This window comes from Sorex fumeus, unplaced genomic scaffold (genome assembly GCF_029834395.1).
Source record: "Sorex fumeus unplaced genomic scaffold, SorFum_2.1 ptg000052l, whole genome shotgun sequence".
NCBI lineage: Eukaryota > Metazoa > Chordata > Mammalia > Eulipotyphla > Soricidae > Sorex > Sorex fumeus.
In genome coordinates, this window is record NW_026606109.1 from 1,028,776 (window position 1) to 1,046,546 (window position 17,771).

General features: G+C 54.9%; 1 protein-coding gene across 2 annotated transcripts in view; it reads right to left on the reverse strand.

The window, feature by feature from the left end:
- Positions 1–17,771, reverse strand: part of SMOC2 (SPARC related modular calcium binding 2) — a 64,047-nt gene that overhangs the window by 41,558 nt on the left and 4,718 nt on the right. For both annotated transcript variants that reach the window (XM_056124902.1, XM_056124903.1), the window contains exon 2: positions 3,146–3,317. In XM_056124902.1, coding sequence (XP_055980877.1) covers positions 3,146–3,317 — 172 coding nt within the window. The remainder of the gene's footprint in view (positions 1–3,145; positions 3,318–17,771) is intronic.

The window sequence follows — 17,771 nt, forward strand, 5'->3', positions numbered from 1 at the left end:
ACAGAAATCTCCCACCTTGGGAGCAGCCCTGGGACCCACTTACACACACTCCCAAGTTCATTTCCCTGTCTGCCCTGCCACAGATGAGGGCCCTGGGTCTAGCAGAGCTGCAGGAAGGGTCCCAAGGCCTCAACCCACAGTCCCAGGGTCCTGCAAAGGGGGCACTCTAGCCAGCAGAACTGGAATCAGGACTGATGTGGGCAGGGAGGACACCAAGGCATCTTCCCCTGGGGTCCTGCACTCTCCTATCTTCGACACCAACACCGTGAGGCCCTGCCAGGCACGTCCCAGAGACACGAGGGGTGACGAGTGAGCCAGCCACGGCCCACAGGACATGGCCACCAGAGGTGACAGGTTAGCCTACCACAGCCCACAGGATTTGACTACCAGGAGTAACGAGTGAGCCTGCCACGGCCCACGGGACATGGCCACAAGAGTGACAAAGGACCAAGCCACAGTCCACACACAGACACCTAACCCAGCCTACCAAAGGGTCCCTCAGAAGCTGCAGGGCTCAGAAATAACCGGAAGGTTCCTCTGTCAGCTTCTCTGTCTGATTCTCTTCCCACAAACCCCAAAACAGCAGCAAGAGCTGCTGGCATTCAGCTGCTCTCTGCTATTTTTGTCGTTTTCACGTCTTTGTGCAGTGCCAGATGTTTGTTGAAAATAAAGCCAGCCCAGTAGTCTCAAATCAAAAGGAAAAATATGAATGTGCTTTCTGAGCTCTGAAAACATAAACTCAACCAGTTCTGAAGAAAATATGAGAAAAATGCACCCATGGAAACTGCCACCCCATTCTCGCAGGTCATGCATGGCTTAGGTCACATGAGAGCATGAAACATTTTCACGCGACTATTGAAACACGGGCAAAAGCATTGAACTGCGTGCTCCCACCCCGCACCCAGCACACGCGCAGCATCCGTCAGCAGCAGGCGGGACCATCAGCCAACCGAGTCACTGGGAGGCGCTTCCAGAACATTCCAGAGGTGCTGATGGAACAAGAGGACCTCGGAGTGTCTGGGACTCCACCCCGATTCAGGAGGCCAGAGAGGAGAGGCCACACAGTCCAGGCAGGCTGTGGGGACGGTGGGAATCTAGGGCACTTCTCACACCGGCAGCAGGTTCGCCAGGTCAGGCCGCAGGGCTGAGCCATGCACGGGGCGATGCTCCCCTGGGGAACCTCTCGCGGAACCAGCCCGGGGCAACCCGGCGGGCAGGACCAGGCAATCTCAGCCACGTGTCAGCCAGCACATCCACAAGGCCCTCGGGGTCCCCGCTGGCAGCAGAGAGGTGGGCCCCTCCAGCCGCCATGCGCCATGCCAGCTCGGAGCCTGCACACGTGTCCCTCGTCACAGCCCCCAGGAGCTTGGGCCGTGTGAGATCAGGAGCGTGGACTAGTTCAGCCAAGGAGGCTGCGGAGGGTCCCATGAAGAACCCTTTGTCAGGGGCTCCCGACAAAGGGTGCGTGGCTTCACTCGGTCTCGGTCTCAGAGAGGGTGGGGGCACCCCAGACCACCACGACGTCCGGCTCCACGGGGACAGTCAGCCTGCGCTCAGGTTCACACGGGTCAGGACATTTGCTCTCCGGTCCCGCAAGCCAATCGCCCAGCCTCTTGGACACAGAGGGCAGAGGTGTGACAGGGCTATGTCCTCCCCTTCCCTCCCCATATCTGCTGAGAGAGCTACCACAGAGGGCTGCTCGGGCAGGGAAGCCAACTGCCCAGGTGACCATTCCACCAACAACGTGCTGACTACAGGTGGAGGCTGGACCCAAGGAGACAGGCCAACACCTGTGTGGGCCAATAAGGAGAGACGCTGACCACTAGCTGACATCTTGCTGGCTGTGTCCACCTGCTCACTGACCTACAGAGATGCTGACTCGTGTCCATCTGCGCACTGACCAGAGACACTGACCCGTGTCCACCAGCTCCCTGACCCAGAGACACGCTGGCCCATGTCCACCTGCTCACTGACCAGAGACACAGTGACCTATGTCTACCTGTTCACTGACCCAGAGACATGCTGACCCATGTCCACCTGCTCACTGACCCAGAGACACGCTGGCCCGTGTCCACCTGCTCACTGACCCACAGAGACGCTGACCTGTGTCCATCTGTCAATCCACCATGTAGACCTTGAAGTCTGCTAAGTCATTTCCACAGTCTGTCGGTCAGGCAGAGGTAGCCGGGGCCCCAGAGTCCAGGTTATGACCCCTCCTGGGCAAGCTGTCCCAGCCTGTGGAGACGCCCTGCACGCCTTCCCTTGCAGCGGGCGGGTTTTGTCCCTCACCTTCTCAGGGAGACACCAAGTGTGCGGGGACCAAGCTCAGTGCAGTGGCCATGCGGCTGTGGAGTGGGAGAGAGGCATGTCGGCCACACGCATCTGCTGGGGTCCAGCTGTGGGCGGGCACCTCCAGAGGGGCGCCCACTCTCTGCCCCCACATAGCCCCACTGGCCAGGGGACGCCTGATCCCGCTGACGGCACATGGGGCCCAGTCCAGCAAGATCCCGTCAGCCGAGCCCCCAGCCGGAGCATCTGCCTGTTTGCTCGTCCGTGGGAAGCTGCCGGGTGGAGTGTCCACATCTCTGCTGTCCCCGGGAGGCTGCGGGCATGGCCTCTCTGTCCCTCTGGTTGGTGACTGCGGGTCTCACCCATCGAACTCCTCGGTGCCGACATGGTCTCTGTTTCGCTCCCACATGGTCACTGTGAAGATGCCCCCCTGCCCCCTACTGTCCCGGGACCAACAGGCCACCACTGCCACGGGGACAGTCTGGGACAGGAAGGAGGTGTCCATGCTGCCCGGGGACCACGGGCCTCGCTCAGGACCCCCACTGCACCCGGATCCAGGCCGCAGCCTAGCCTCTGCCGCTGAGACACCTGGAAGGCCACACCGCCTTCTGACCCATCCGGTCAGTGATGCTCCCCGAGCCCCTCTTGTGGGGCTGCACAGGGCAGAGCCGCTCAGCCCTCAGGGAAGGGGCCGCAACGGCTTGCAGTGGGGCCCGGGTGGTCACCGTGTGCAAAAGTCCCTGCAGGGCCCAAGGGATGCCAGGTGGGTCCTATGGGAGGAAGGCTCCGTGTGCAGCCCGCCTGAGTCTGGGGGCGCAGCCTGCGGGACCCAGGCCCACGCGCCCGCCGGCCTCACCTTTGCAGCTGCCGCGGTGAGCGATCTCCAGCTGCGGGTCCTTGCACTTGGCGCGCTGGAACTCGCAGCGGGACAAGAAGGTCCTCCCGTCCGAGGCGCAGAGCGGCTTCTGTGGGGAGCCCCCGCACTCCAGGCTGCAGTCCTTGTCCCGGTCCTGGTCCACCCGCAGGAACTGGGTCGGGAGAGAAAGAGCCCATCAGGGGCGCCTGGGCCAGCCCCCAACACGGGCGAATCCCCACCCACGACGCACGCGAGCTGACCACTGGGCAGACCCAAGGCTCACAGGACACCGCTTCTCCTCCTCCCCCTCCTCCTCCTACTACTTCTCCTTCTCCTCCTCCTCCTGCTCCTCCTCTTCCTCCTCCCCCTCCTCCTTCTCCTGTTCCTCCTTCTCCATCTCCTCCTCCTCCTGCTGCTCTTCCTCCTCCTCCATCTCCTCCTCCTCCTCCTCCATGTCCTCCCCCTGCTCCTCCTCTTCCTCCTCCCCCTCCTCCTTCTCCTCCCCCTTCTCCTTCTCCTCCCCCTTCTCCTTCTCCTCCTCCTGCTCCTCCTCCTCCTCCTGCTGCTACTCTTCCTCCTCCTCCATCTCCTTCTCCTCCTCCATGTTCTCCTCCTGCTCCTCCTGCCCCTCCTCCCCCTCCTCCTCCTTTCCAGAGGCACGAGTGTTGCCCAGCGGGATGACGTTGACCCTGCTGTAGCACCCAAGCGTGGACACGCATCAGCGTGCTATGGGCAGAGGAGACAGGGTTGGGGCCAACTCCGGGGACACCACAGCGGTGCCGTCTCTGAGGCTCTCTGGGCGCTCAGCACCGGCACCCAGCCCCAACCTTGCCCCCTGGCTCCGGGCACCTGCCTGGTCCCTTGCTGCTCCCTCAAGGATGGAGAACGTGGCCGAGGGCAGCCTGGCGGTCCTGGGCGGGGATGGGCCATCCGCCACTGGCCGCATCTACCCAACCCCCTCCCTGGACCCTGGTCTGTCTGGGCCGAGGGGGTGGCAGGGCTGCCCACCTCATGCAGGCATGTGCATGATTGTGGCGGTAACATGGCCTCGGCTCGGATTCCCAAGGACACCGCCGTCCCCTGCCTGGGGTCCTAGGCGGCATGGGGGCCGGCAGCAGGACTCACGGTGGAGGACACGTGCCGGCCGTGCCCCCAGCCTGCCCGGCCTCACCTCAGCCCCGGGACAGCCTGCCGCCTCTCGCCCCAGAAGACCCTCGTGGAAAGGATGCCTGTGGCCTGTGTCCCAGCAAAGGACCCCGCGTCCTGCAGGCTGGCTGGGACGGCTCGCAACTGTGGACACAGAGCACCAGCTGCGTGAGCTGGCCACAGGCCGTGTGGGCAGAACCAAGAAAAAGTGGGCCCTGAAGCAGGCCCTGCGCACTGACCGCTCGGCACCCGGAGTCCCGGGGCTGCCCCTACGTGGGAGCCGCACGCCTCACCCACCCCCACCCCCAGGGAGGTCCAGGCCTGGCCGGCCCCTGCTCGCGGAGTCTGTCTCATGTGGGGGCATGTGCAGGCCTGGAGGAGGCTCTTCTAGCGAGCGGCTCGGGCAAACATCAGGGCAGAGGGTCCTGGGGATCCCGACATATCACCCAACCAGTCTGAGGCATGAGAACCACAGTGAGGGCCAGGCCAGGCCCCAGCCGAGTCACCGGCACCGCTCAGGCCCAAGAGTCCAGGGCTGGGCCCGTCCAGGTGAGGCTCGAAAATGTTCGTGTCACCACACACGTGTGCACATACGTTACACATGAGCCCACACACACGTGTCGTGTGCATATGTGGCTCTTCGTGCATGCACACGTAGATACATTTCTGCATGCATACACTATGAGCACACTCACGTGCACACGTGCATGTTCACTGGAACAGGCGTGCACACGGTCGCGAGTGTGCACGCCTCTCGGTAAGGCAGTGTCTTGTGCAGGCATGCATGTGTGCGTGCACAGACGCTCAGGCACTGTGTGTGCAGGGCTGGGCACGGCCCCTGCCTGGAGCGCGTCTCCCAGCCCGCGTGCATGTGGCAGATTCCTCGCATTTTTACCGTCTCTGTTTACCTTGAGAGATAGCGGAGCCAGGCTCTGCAGGGGGAGGTGGCCCCTGCCTCGGTCAGGGCTGTCTCCGGCGTGGGATGGCCCCGGAGGGGGCTCTGGGGGCCACTCTGTGCTCCCTCAGCCCCACCTCCCGCCAGGCGGGAAGCCCAGGGGTCTGTGGTGCTTTTCTCGGCGTGGAGCCCGGGAGAACGGCCAGGCAGCTGTGGGATAAGGGGACGCCCAGGCCCGCTGCCCTCCCGGCCCCCACCCAACCGCCCACCCCCTCAGTCCTTCACCAGGAGGAAATGGGGAAGCAGGACCCTTGGGGCTGGGACCCTCCAGGCATGACCCACAGGCTGCTCCAGGCCCACGAGGTGCGTCCAGGCACCCGCCAGCCTCTGCGCCAGCATGCCACACCCACACAGCCCCCCAGGCGCCCACATGCCCCATGGCACGATTCCACCGATAGCTGGACTCAGACCCATCCCTGGCCCCAAGGCCAAGAGCAGTGACCCCCACACTCACGGAAATCCACACACGTGCTCAGGGCAGCACTCAGCCGTCCTCACTGGGCGGCACTCGACCGTCCCTCCCACGGCAGTGCTCAGCCGTCCGTGCTCAGACTCGGGGGGAACCAGGGAACACAACAGCCATGATCCAGGTGGCACAGTGGGGGACAGCACCCAGGCACCACCCAAGCTGCCCCGAGGGGTGAGGGAGCTGGGGGTGGGGGGCACAGGGTCCACGTGTCCTTCCCGTGCCCTGGGCATCAGTCAACCGCACTCTTCAGCACCCTGTCCATGAGGCCCAGGGTGCATGGGAGCCTTCGCGGTGAGTCGCCCCTTGGGTGAATTTGTGCCCGTGAAGCCATCTCCCTCAGAGCCTGTGACTTTCTCGGCACCTGCAGAGAACTGGGGAGCAACTCTCGATTCAGCGATGGCTGTGGTTGCACACCGGAACCAGCACCAGAACCGGACCCGTGATTGCACATGGGGACCAGCACCAGAACCAGACCTGTGACTGCACACTGGAACCAGAACCAGAACCGAATCTGGGATTGCACACCAGAACCAGCACCAGTACTGGACCTGTGACTGCACACCGAAATAGCACCAGAACCAGACCTGTGAATTGCACATGGAAACCAGCACCAGAACCGGACCCATGATTGCACATGGGCACAAGCACCAGAACCAGACCTGTGACTGCACACGGAAACAGCACCAGAACCAGACCTGTGACTGCACACGGAAACAGCACCAGAACCAGACCTGTGACTGCACACGGAAACAGCACCAGAACCAGACCTGTGACTGCACACGGAAACGCACCAGAACCAGACCTGTGACTGCACGCAAGAACAAGCACCAGAACCGGACCACCCGGAGGAGGCCCAATCTAATGAGCTCAGGACCAGCCTTGCACTACAGGGAGGTTTCGGTTCCCCAAGAGCGTACCGAGGGCGGAGGGCCCCAGATCACGGCTGCAGTCACTGCCCTCAGCTCAGTTTGTCCCTGGAGGACCCCAGGGCCCGCTGCCAGGCCCGCCCAGAGTCCAGGCCCCGTCCAACTGTCTCTGGCAAGCTTCCCAGGATGGTGTCTCTGAAGGTGCGGAAATGAAATCATCAAATTGACTCCAAGGCCTCTCTGGGAGACCCCCTCCTCGGCGAGGCGCCTCTGAGGGCCAGGGGGGAACAGTGCAAGTCTTAGGAGCCTCAGAAGCGAACCGCAGGCCCCAGGCAGGCACCGCAGCCACCCTCCCCCACAGGTACACCGGCGAGGTGGGTGTCGCCTTTGGGGCAACCACAGTGACTTGCCCCTTTCCCGGCATTTTGGACTCACAGCTCAGCCTCCATTGCCCAATTCTGACGGGGACAGCCTGGCTATCCCAGTCTCATTAGGCCAATAGTCCACTAGCCTATTCCAATCAAAATACGCCCAAAACTCACCAAAATAACAGTGAACACAAGAATCTGGACAAGCCTAATGCAAAAGGACACATCTCCTGCAGCTGCACATGTGGCCTCACATAAGGGACAGAGGAGCACCAGAGAGGGAGTATCGCTAAAAGGGATAAAGGAGACCACCACTGACCAAGCCCCTCTAGAATCCTCCCTTGCAGTGAGACCAGCACCAGAACCAGACCTGTGATTGCACAGTGATACCAGCTCCAGAACCGGATCTGTGATTCCACACCAGAACCAGCACCGGTACCGGCTCACAGTACTGATAGTGAACTGGAGGGACCAACCCGCATACTACCACAGCAACAGCGCAGATCCCCCCACGAGGAGTGGATGAAGAAAAGAGCCCTGAAGCCTCATCGGGAAATCCCCACAAATATAATCTCTCCAACAAAGAATTCAGAGATGAAATGTTGAGGATGTTCAATGAACTCAAAGACACAGTGGAATAGGCATCCAGTAAATTAAAGGATATGAGAGAAACAGTGGAACAGACAGCCAACAAAATACAGGAAGAAATGAGAGAGAAATAAGAAAGCTACAAACAGAAGAGTCACTAATAAAGGTTTTGGGAGATGAAATTAAAAACTCAATGGGCGCCCTCAACAGTAGAACGACTACAGAGGAAGACAGAATCGGTGAGCTTGAAGATGATCTGAAGAAAGCTTTCAGGCAACAACAAACAATGGGAAAAGACCTCAAAATAGCTCTAGGGAGAATCAGAGTCCTAGGGGATGATGCCAAGAGGAACAACATTAGAATAATTGTAGTACCAGAAGGACAGGGAGGCAACCCCAACGAAGTAGCAACAGTTAAAGATATCATCACTGAGATGCTTCCAGAGCTGGAGAATGGGGGCATCCAGATACAAGGAGCCCGAAGGGTGCTGGCTAAAAGAGACCAAATAAAAAGACTCCAAGACACATCATAATCAGAACGCACAAATACCACAGAGACACAATACTGCAACCATCAAAGAAGGAAATCCCATACAAAGAAGCACCTCTTGGATTTCAGTAGACCTTTCAGAGGAAACTGTCTGAGCCCAAAGACAATGATGGGATCTAGTGGGAAAAACTCGATGAAATGAACCCCTCACCAAGAATACTTTATCCCACTGAACTCTCACTCAAACTCGAAGGAACAATACACTATTTCATGGATAAACAACAGCTCAGGAACTTCATAGACTCAAAATCAACCTCAAAAGAAGGACTAAAGGGGTTACTGTAAGATAAGACAAACCCCTATAAGCACAACAAACCCCTACAGAAAGGTGGCACAAAACCCCCTGACAATAATCTTTCTCAATGTCAATGGCCTAAATGCACCAATTAAAAGACACAGAGTGAAAAAATGGCTTCGGAAACTGAACCCAACATTCTGCTGCCTATAAGAAATACATCTGAACAGTCAGAGCAAACACAGACTCAAAGTCAAAGGATGGAAAACAATCCTGCATGCAAACAGCTCCCTCAAAAAAGCTGGAGTGGCCATGCTAGTATCTGACAACATAGATTTCAGGTTGGAAACGATTAGGAGGAACAGCAAAGGTCATTTTTTAATAATCAAGTGATATGGACATCAGGAAGAAATCAGACTCCTAAACATATATGCACCCAATGAGGGGCCAGCTAAATACTTAGAACAACTGTTAATGGACAACAATGAGGACATTGATAGCAACATAATAGTAGTCAGAACCCTATCACCTCTTGTTAGATCAATAAGATTAAAACTCACCAAGGAAGTACTGGCTTTGAAGGAAGAAATGGGAGAGGGCTAATAGATTTATCCAGGGCTTTTCATCCCCCCCCCCCCAAATAAAACAAATACACATTCTTTTCCAGTGCACATGGAACATTTTCCAAGATAGACCATGTGATGGGCCACAAAACATACCTCAGTAGAATCAGGAAAGTAGGAATTGTATGTATGAACTATCTTTTCATACCATGATGCACTGAAGATAGACGTTAATCACACACAGAAATGGAGAATCAAATCAAACTGCTGGAAATTAAATAGCTCAATGTTGAACAACGAGTGGGTCAGAGAGGAAATAAGGAAGAAATCAAGAGACCTGGAAACAAATGAGAATGAAGACATGAGCTACCAGAACCTGTGGGACGCAGCTAAAGCAGTGTTAGGGGGTAATTTTATAATTCTGCAAGCATTTCTCAGGAAGGAAGAAAGGGCCCACATAAGTAACTTGACTTCACAGCTTAAGATCTTAGAAAATGACCAACCAAAGAGCCCAAACCAGGAAGAAGGAAATAAATAATAAAACTTAGAGCAGAAATTAATGATATGGAAACCCAAAAAACAATCTGAAATATCAATGAAACCAAGAGCTAGTTCTTTGAGAAAATAAACAAGATTGATAAACCACTAGCAAAACTCTCAAAGAAAGAGAGAGAGAGAGAGAGAACCTTAATAAACCAAATCAGAAATGAAAAAGGGGGGGGACATCACAACAGAAACCAAACAAATTCAAAAGATCATCAGAGATTACTTTGATTTTTTATTGGGTTTTTTTTTTTTTTTGCTTTTTGGGTCACACCCGGCGATGCTCAGGGGTTACTCCTGGCTCTGCACTCAGGAATTACTCCTGGCTCTGCACTCAGGAATTACTTCTGGCGGTGCTCAGGGACCATACAGGATGCTGGGATTTGAACCCAGGTCGGCCGCATGCAAGGCAAACACCCTACCCACGGTGCTATCGCTCAAGCCCCAGAGATTACTTTGAAAGCCTGTATGCCACTAGAAAAAATGGATTCTTATAACCCCCCAAGGCTAGGCCAAGAAGATCTGGAATACCTGAACAGACCTATCACCATCAAGGAAATTGAAATAGTGATCAAAAGTCTTCCCCAAAACAAAAGCCCAGGTCCAGATGGATTCACAGCGAATTCTTCCAAACATTTAAAGAGGACCTACTGCCAGTCCTTTTTAAGCTTTTCCAGGAAACTGAAGAAACAGAAACACTCCCAAACAGTTTCTATGAGGCAAATATCACCCTAATACCAAAAGCAAACAGAGACACCACAAAAAAAGAAAATTATAGGCTGATATCCCTGATGAACACGGATGTGAAGATCCTCAACAAAATATTAGCAAATAGAATCCAATGACATATCAAAAAGATCATACACTCGACCAAGTGGGATTTAGCTCAGGAATGCGGGGGGGGGGGGGGGGTTAACATTTGAAAGTCAGTCAACATAATCCATCATATCAATAAAAAGAAAAGATAAAAGACATATGATCATATCAACAGATGCAGAGAAAGCATCTGACAAGATCCAATACCCATTCATGATGAAAACTCTCAGCAAAATGGGAATTGAAGGAACTTTCTTCAATATAGTCAAAGCCATCTGCCACAAGCCTATGGCAAGCATTATCCTTAATGGGGAAAAACTAAAATCCTTCCCTCTAAGATCAGGGGTAAGACTGCTATGCCCATTCTCGCCACTTCTATTCAATACAATACTTGAAGTTTTTGCCGTAGCAGTTAGGCAAGAAAAAGATATTAAGGGCATCCAGATAGGAGAGGAGGAAATCAAGTTCTCACCATTTTCAGATGATGTGGTACTATACTTAGAGAACCCTAAAGCCTCTACCAAGAAGCTCCTAGAGACAATATACTTGTATAATAAAATCGCAGGCTATAAAATCAATACCCAAAAGTCCATGGCTTTCCTCTACACAAATAATGAGAGAAAAGAAAGTGATGTGAAAAAAGCATCCTGTTCACAATCACACCTCAGAAAATCAAGTACCTCATAATCAGCCTACCTCAGGAGGTAAAGAACCTGTACAAAGAAAACTACAACACGCTACTTCAAGAAATAAAAGAGGACATGAGAAAAGGGAAACACATCCCTGCTCATGGATTAAGAGAATCAACACTGTCAAGATGGCAATGTTCCCCAAGCATTACACAGATTCAATGCAATCCTATAAGGTTTCCCACAACGTTCGTCAAAGAAATTGATCAAACATTCCTGAAATTCATATGGAAAAAAAGACCCCACAAATAGCTAAAGCAATTCTTGGCGGGGGAAAGATGGGCGGCATCACCTTCCTAACCTCAAACTGTACTACAAAGCGGTAACAATTAAAACAGCATGGTATTGGACCAAAGACAGAGCTACAGACCAATGGGATAAGGTTGAATATCCTACATACCCTCAAATATATGATCATATCACTGTCCTGCCACTGTCCTCCCATTGTTCATCGATTTGCTCGAGCAGGCCCAGTAACGTCTCCATTGTAAGACTTGTTGTTACTGTGTTTGGCATATCGAATACGTCATGGGGAGCTTGCCAGGCTTTGCCATGTGGGCGAGATACTCTCGGTAGCTTGCCGGGCTCTCCGAGAGGGGTGGAGGAATCGAACCCGGGTCGGCCGGGTCAGCCCCACAAGGCAAATGCCCTACCCGCTGTGCTATCGCTCCAGCCCGTGGTTATGAAAACAAGAAAGATAAAAATAAGTGCTTGTATGGAATGAAGCTCTATAAAATCCTATTTCCAAATTTCATTTTTTAATTTCTAAGTTTGTCATATCAAGTCTTTTAGAGCTCGACGCCTGAAGCCTCCTTTCCTCGCTCACATACGCAACCTTCTTAATGCCACTGAAGACAGCAGGAGAACATTCAGGAAACGGGGCAGGGGCAGAAACTTCCTCAGCGTGAATCTGACTGATCTGAACCGAAAAGTCTCTCCTCTGCCCAGGGACCGAGGTCCAGGACTGACCCCCACCTGCCCGCAGGGCTCTATCTTCCTTCCACCGCCCACTTCATCAGCCCATCAACCAAACGGGCACCAGATCTTTGATAAGGGAGCAAGAAATAGAGAGTGGAGCAAGGAAACCCTCTTTAACAAACGGTGCTGGCAAAACTGGACAGCTACATGCAAAAACATGGGATCAGACCTCTACCTAACCCCATGCACAAATGTCCTCTACATCAGACCAGAATCCATAAGATACATTGAAGAAAAGGATGGCATCCGCTCAGGATGGGAGATGCACGCTGAAAGTAGACCATAGACCGAACATGATTGCCACTCAATGCCTCATTTGCAAACCACAGCACCCAAAAGGAGAGAGAGAACAAAAGGAATGCCCTGCCACAGAGGCAGGGTGGGATGGGGGGATGGGGGTGGGAGGGATATTGGGATCCATGGTGGTGGAGAATGGGCACTGGTGGAGGGATGAGTACTAGATCATTGTATAACTGAAACCCAAGCACAAAAATTTGTAAGTCTACAACTGTACCTCATGGTGTTTCACTAATAAAATTTTTTTAAAAAATAGAGAAGGGATCACTGAGAAAATGATGGCTTGAGGAACTGGTCGGGATGGGAGATGTGTGCTGAAAGTAGATAAAAGACCAAAAATGATAACCTCTCAGTGTTTGAATTGCAAACCATAATGCTCAAAAGCAGAGAGAGAGTATGGGGAATATTGTCTGCCATGGAGGCAGGGAGAGGGTGGGAAAGGGGGGTATACCGGGGATATTGGTGGTGGGGAATGTGCACTGGTGGAGGGATGCGTGTTTGATCATTGTGTGATTGTAACCCAAACATGAAAGCTTGTAACTATATCACAGTGATTCAATAAAATTCTAAAAAAAAAAGGATGGCAAAACCCTCTAGGACATTGAAGCCAAAGGTATCTTCAAAGACAAAACGCCACTGACCAAGCAAGTGGAAACAGATAAACAAATGGAACTATCTTAAACTAAGAAGCTTCTGCACCTCAAAAGAAACAGTAACCAAAATACAAAGACAATCTATCTACAGAATGGGAAAGGATATTTGCCGAATACACATCTGACAAGGGGTTGATGTCAAGGATATACAAGGCACTGGTTGAACTCTACAAGAAGAAAACATCCAATCCCATCAGAAAATGGGGTGATGAAGTGAACAGAAACTTTCTCAAAGAAGAAATCCGAATGACCAAAAGACATGAAATGCTCTTCATCACTAATCATCAGGGAGATGCAGATCAGAAAAACTATGAGATATCATCTCATACCACAGAGACTGGCACACATCCAAAAGAACGAAAGCAACCGGTGTTGGCATGGATGTGGGGAGAGAGGGACTCTCCTTCACTGCTGGTGGGAATGCCAACTGGTCCAGCCTTTTTGGAAAACAATATGGACATTTCTCAAAAATACTCAAAATTGAGTTCCCATTAAACCACTTCTGGGAATATATCCTGGAGATGCAAAAATATACAGTAGAAATGGCATCTGCACTTGTATGCTTATTGCAGCACTATTTACATTAGACAGAATCTGGAAAAAAAAACGAGTGCCTGAGAACAGACGACTGTTAAAGAAACTTTGGTATATGTACACAACAGAATACTATGCAGCCATTAGAAAAGATGAACTCATGAAAATTGCATATAAGTAGATGGACATGGAGAGTATCATGCTAAGTGAAATGAGTCAGAAAGAGAGGGACAGACAGAATGACTGCACTCATTTGTGGAATATAAAGTAACAGAATGGGAGACTAACACCCAAGGATAGTAGAGATAAGGGCCAGGAGGGCTGCTCCACAGCTTGGAACCTGGTCTCACATGCTGGAGGAAAAGGCAGCTGGGATAGAGAAGGGACCACTTAGTGAATGACGGCCGGAGGGCTTGCTGGGGATGGGAGATGCGTGCTGAGAGTAGGCTATGGACCAAACACAATGGCCACTTAGTACCTGTATTGCAATCCATAACACCCAATGGGAGAGAGTAAGAGGGACTGTGCCTGCCACAGAGGCGGGGGATGGGAGGACGGGTGGTGGGAGGGATGCTGGGACCTGGGACCATTGGTGGTGGGGAATGGGCACTGGTGGAGGGATGGGTGCTCGATCTTTGTATGACTGAAACATAATCACGAAAGTTTGTAAGTCTGTAACTGTAGCTCATGGTGATTCATTAAAATTCAAAAAATAAATGAATAAATGAAAAATTTTAAAAGTAATAAGCATCAAAAAAGAAAAAAAGAAGACCTCTCCAAATATATGTCCAAGAGGGACAGAGAGCACGGGGGTGAGCACATGCCCCAGCACATGATGCCGGGCTTCGATTCCTGGACCCACACGGTCCCAAGTGTCACCAGGTGTGGCCCTGAGGCCCACACAGCACCACCTGTCAGGCCTTGGCTTTGCCGACAGCCAGGAGGGCGGAGAACCAGCAGAGGCGCCCGCGGGGAGCACAGCCAGCCCTTCCCCGGACACGCCGATTCCGTGTTTACTGTGGAGTCAGCACCAGCCACCGCCACGGCCTCACTCCGTGAACTGGCCCGGCTCTGCTCAGGTCACACCTGAGGTGGTGCAAGCAGCAGCCCAATGCAGCTGTGGGCGGATCTCCCAGACACTCCCACAGCACACACTCACACACTCACACGCCCACACGCACAACTCCCACAAGCAAACACTCACACATGCACACACATGCACACAGAAGCACATGCGTGTGCTCACAGATGCGTTCACTCACACACATGAACACTCCCACACTCACTAACACAGGCACACACATGCACAGACAGAGGCACACACGTGCACTCACAATGCACACACTCAGATGTACATGCTCACACATGCAAACACACACATGCACTCACTCCCACATGCACATATTCATGCATGCACACACATGCACTCACAGATGCACACACTCACACGCACACACACAGATGAACACACGCCCACATGCACAACTCCTACATGCAAATACTCGGACATGCACACAGAAGCGAACACAAGCTCTCACAGATGCAGTCACTCACGCACACAAATACTCACGCCCTCACACATATGCACATACAGACACACACACATGCACTCACAATGGACACACTCAGATATACACACTCCCACATGCAAACACTCACACATGCATGCTCACACATGCGAACACACACATGCACTCACTCCCACATGCACATACTCACATATGCAGACATTCACACATGCACACACTCACACGTGCACACACATACACTCACAGATGCAATCACTCACGCATGCACATTCACAGATGTACACACTCACATATGCACACACTGACAGGTGCACTCACACATGCAAACAGACGCACAGTCACACACTCACAGATGCACCCACTTACAGAGGCACAAACTCACATGTCCACACTCACAAGTGCACTCATGTATCTGTACTCAGAGATGCCCACATGCACACAATCACACACTCAGAGATGCACACATGCACACGACACGCACATCCACAGTCACCCAGTCACGCCGTGGGAGATGGGCCAGCTGTCTGCATGCGTGTTTCTGGGCCGCGCCCTCAGCTCCAAGTTGACACCAGGACTGGAACACGTGGAATCACGGACAGAAGCCACAGAGGCCGCAGTTGCCACGTGAACCAAGCTCCTTGGAGACGTGAAGATGAGCCACGCTCCGTAGCGCCAGGGTCCTCTGCCCAAGCCTCTGGTAAAGGCCAGGGCTGGGCGCGAGGCCCCGCAGGGCCACCGGCCAACCCTGAGCTCCCACGGCTTCCTCCGAGCGTGCCCAGGCGCGGTGCCGGGCGGGGAAGGCGCGGCTCACTCAGTGCTCGCCTCTGCAGGCCTGGGGAAGGCGGGCAGGCGCAGCTAGCTCGCGGCCACCCCGGGTCCGTGCCCGGCCCCACAGAGGGTCCCTGGACCCCCACCAGAAGCGAGTCCTGAGTGCAGACTCAGAGGAAGCCCTTAGCACGGCTGGGAGCCACCCAAAGGAAACGAGCAAAAGCAGACAGACAGAAGGCCGAGGGAGGGGAATGGCCCCGGGTGCCGGCCGCCACATGCAGACCCCGGGGCGGCCCACGGGCCTCCGAGGCCCCTCCACCAGGTCAAGGGAGAAGAGCGGACCCTCAGCAATGGGTCAGGCCGATGCAGCAGGAGTCCCGGGTCGTGAAGGGACGATGCACACGGGCAGGCACAGCCCGTTCTCACCTGCACACACATGCACACATCCTGCACACCGATCCTGCACACGCCCTAGGCATGTGCGTGCATGTGAATGACCCTGCCTGTGTGTGGATGTGTGTCTCTGCCCATGCGTGTGCACACGAGTGGCCTTTGCCGAGCCCCCCGCAAGCATTCCCTATGGTGCTGGCCACCACTCGGACCCGAGCCTGCCTCGTCCTCTCCCACATTTCCTCAGACATGCGCCGGTGCTGCACGCAGGGTCCACGTGGGTCAGCTCAGCACCGAGACCCCACACCTGAGGCTGCACCCGGTGAACAGCCCGAGGTGGTCCAGCTGCTGGAGACCCCCTGCAGGGAAGCACCCCCCCCCGAGATGGGTCCCAGGGTCCAACCACAGCTCGGCCAGGGGCACCGGCTGGGAGTCATGGGGAGACGGGCGCTGACCTGGCATGACCCCTGCACGTGACCGGTGGGAGTCAGGGAGCGGGTCAGCTCAGACCCAGAGGAGGGAGAGCTGCTGCCCCCAGCCCCAGCGAGTGACCGCCAGCAAGCTCGTGTGTCCGAGCGCGAGAGCCGCAGCCCTGAGGGCGGGACCCCAGGGAGGACCCAGAGCGGAGGCGCCTTCCCGAGGCCGCAGCACCAGGGGCAGCACCTGCCGACCACTCTCACCACAGCCCCTCCTCCGCACACGCACACGCACACGCATGCACGGGGCAGGGCGGCCGGGGACCCGGACGTGTGTGCTAAGTGGAGCCTAAGGAAACATCCGTCCCACCAGGTGCCCAAAGGCAGGCGGGGCAAGGCCAGGGCACAGAGCTGCACCCGCCTGGAGGCATGGGTGGCCAGGGCCGCAGCTAGGAGGGACCCGCAGGCAGCCAGGCGCACTTGCCGCAGACCCTGGGCCAGAAGGTGCTTCAGGGATCCAGCCTGGCCCAGCCAATGTCTCGTGCCCTGCTCGTGCCCTACATGCACACTTCCTATGGCCTCTGAGCCCAGCCTGGCCCCTCTCGCACCCCTCCTCCGACAAGAGCAGGCGGCAGGCCAACAGCACTGCTCTGGGACCCAGGCCCGCCCCCCGGGCCCTCCCCAGCACTCAGGGACCCAGCAGGGGTCACCCTCCCCCAGCCGAACACTGCAGCCCACACAGAGAAGGACACGCAGGAAGACCCCCCGGCCTGGGTCACAAATGTCCAGCTTGGGTCACCTCCCCCGGCCTGGTCCCCTTCCACAGAGACTGGAACACCTCACCCAGCTGCATGCCGGAGGACAGTGTTCATGCAGAGACATGGGGTCACGTGTAAGGAGATGGAGGACGCCCCGTGTACAGACACAGGGTCACGTGTAAGGTCATGTGTACAGACACTCCATGGAACACCCACTCAACCCACCCTCACTTGCCAGGCCCACTCAGAGTACCCAGCCGCTCACACCCACTCGCTCCCTCCCACACAGCCGCCCCCTCCACCCACACCTCTCCCCACCCCACACACCCCCACACACCCCCACACACCTGCTCACCCCCCACACAAATCCACGCCCGCTCACACCCACCCAACGCACCCACGGCCAACACGCCCACCATGGCCGCCCATCAACCCCCCACACCCACCCCAGCTGCACCGGAGAGAAGCCACAGGCTCCACGGGACACAACCCTCCACACTCAGGACTGACCGTCCA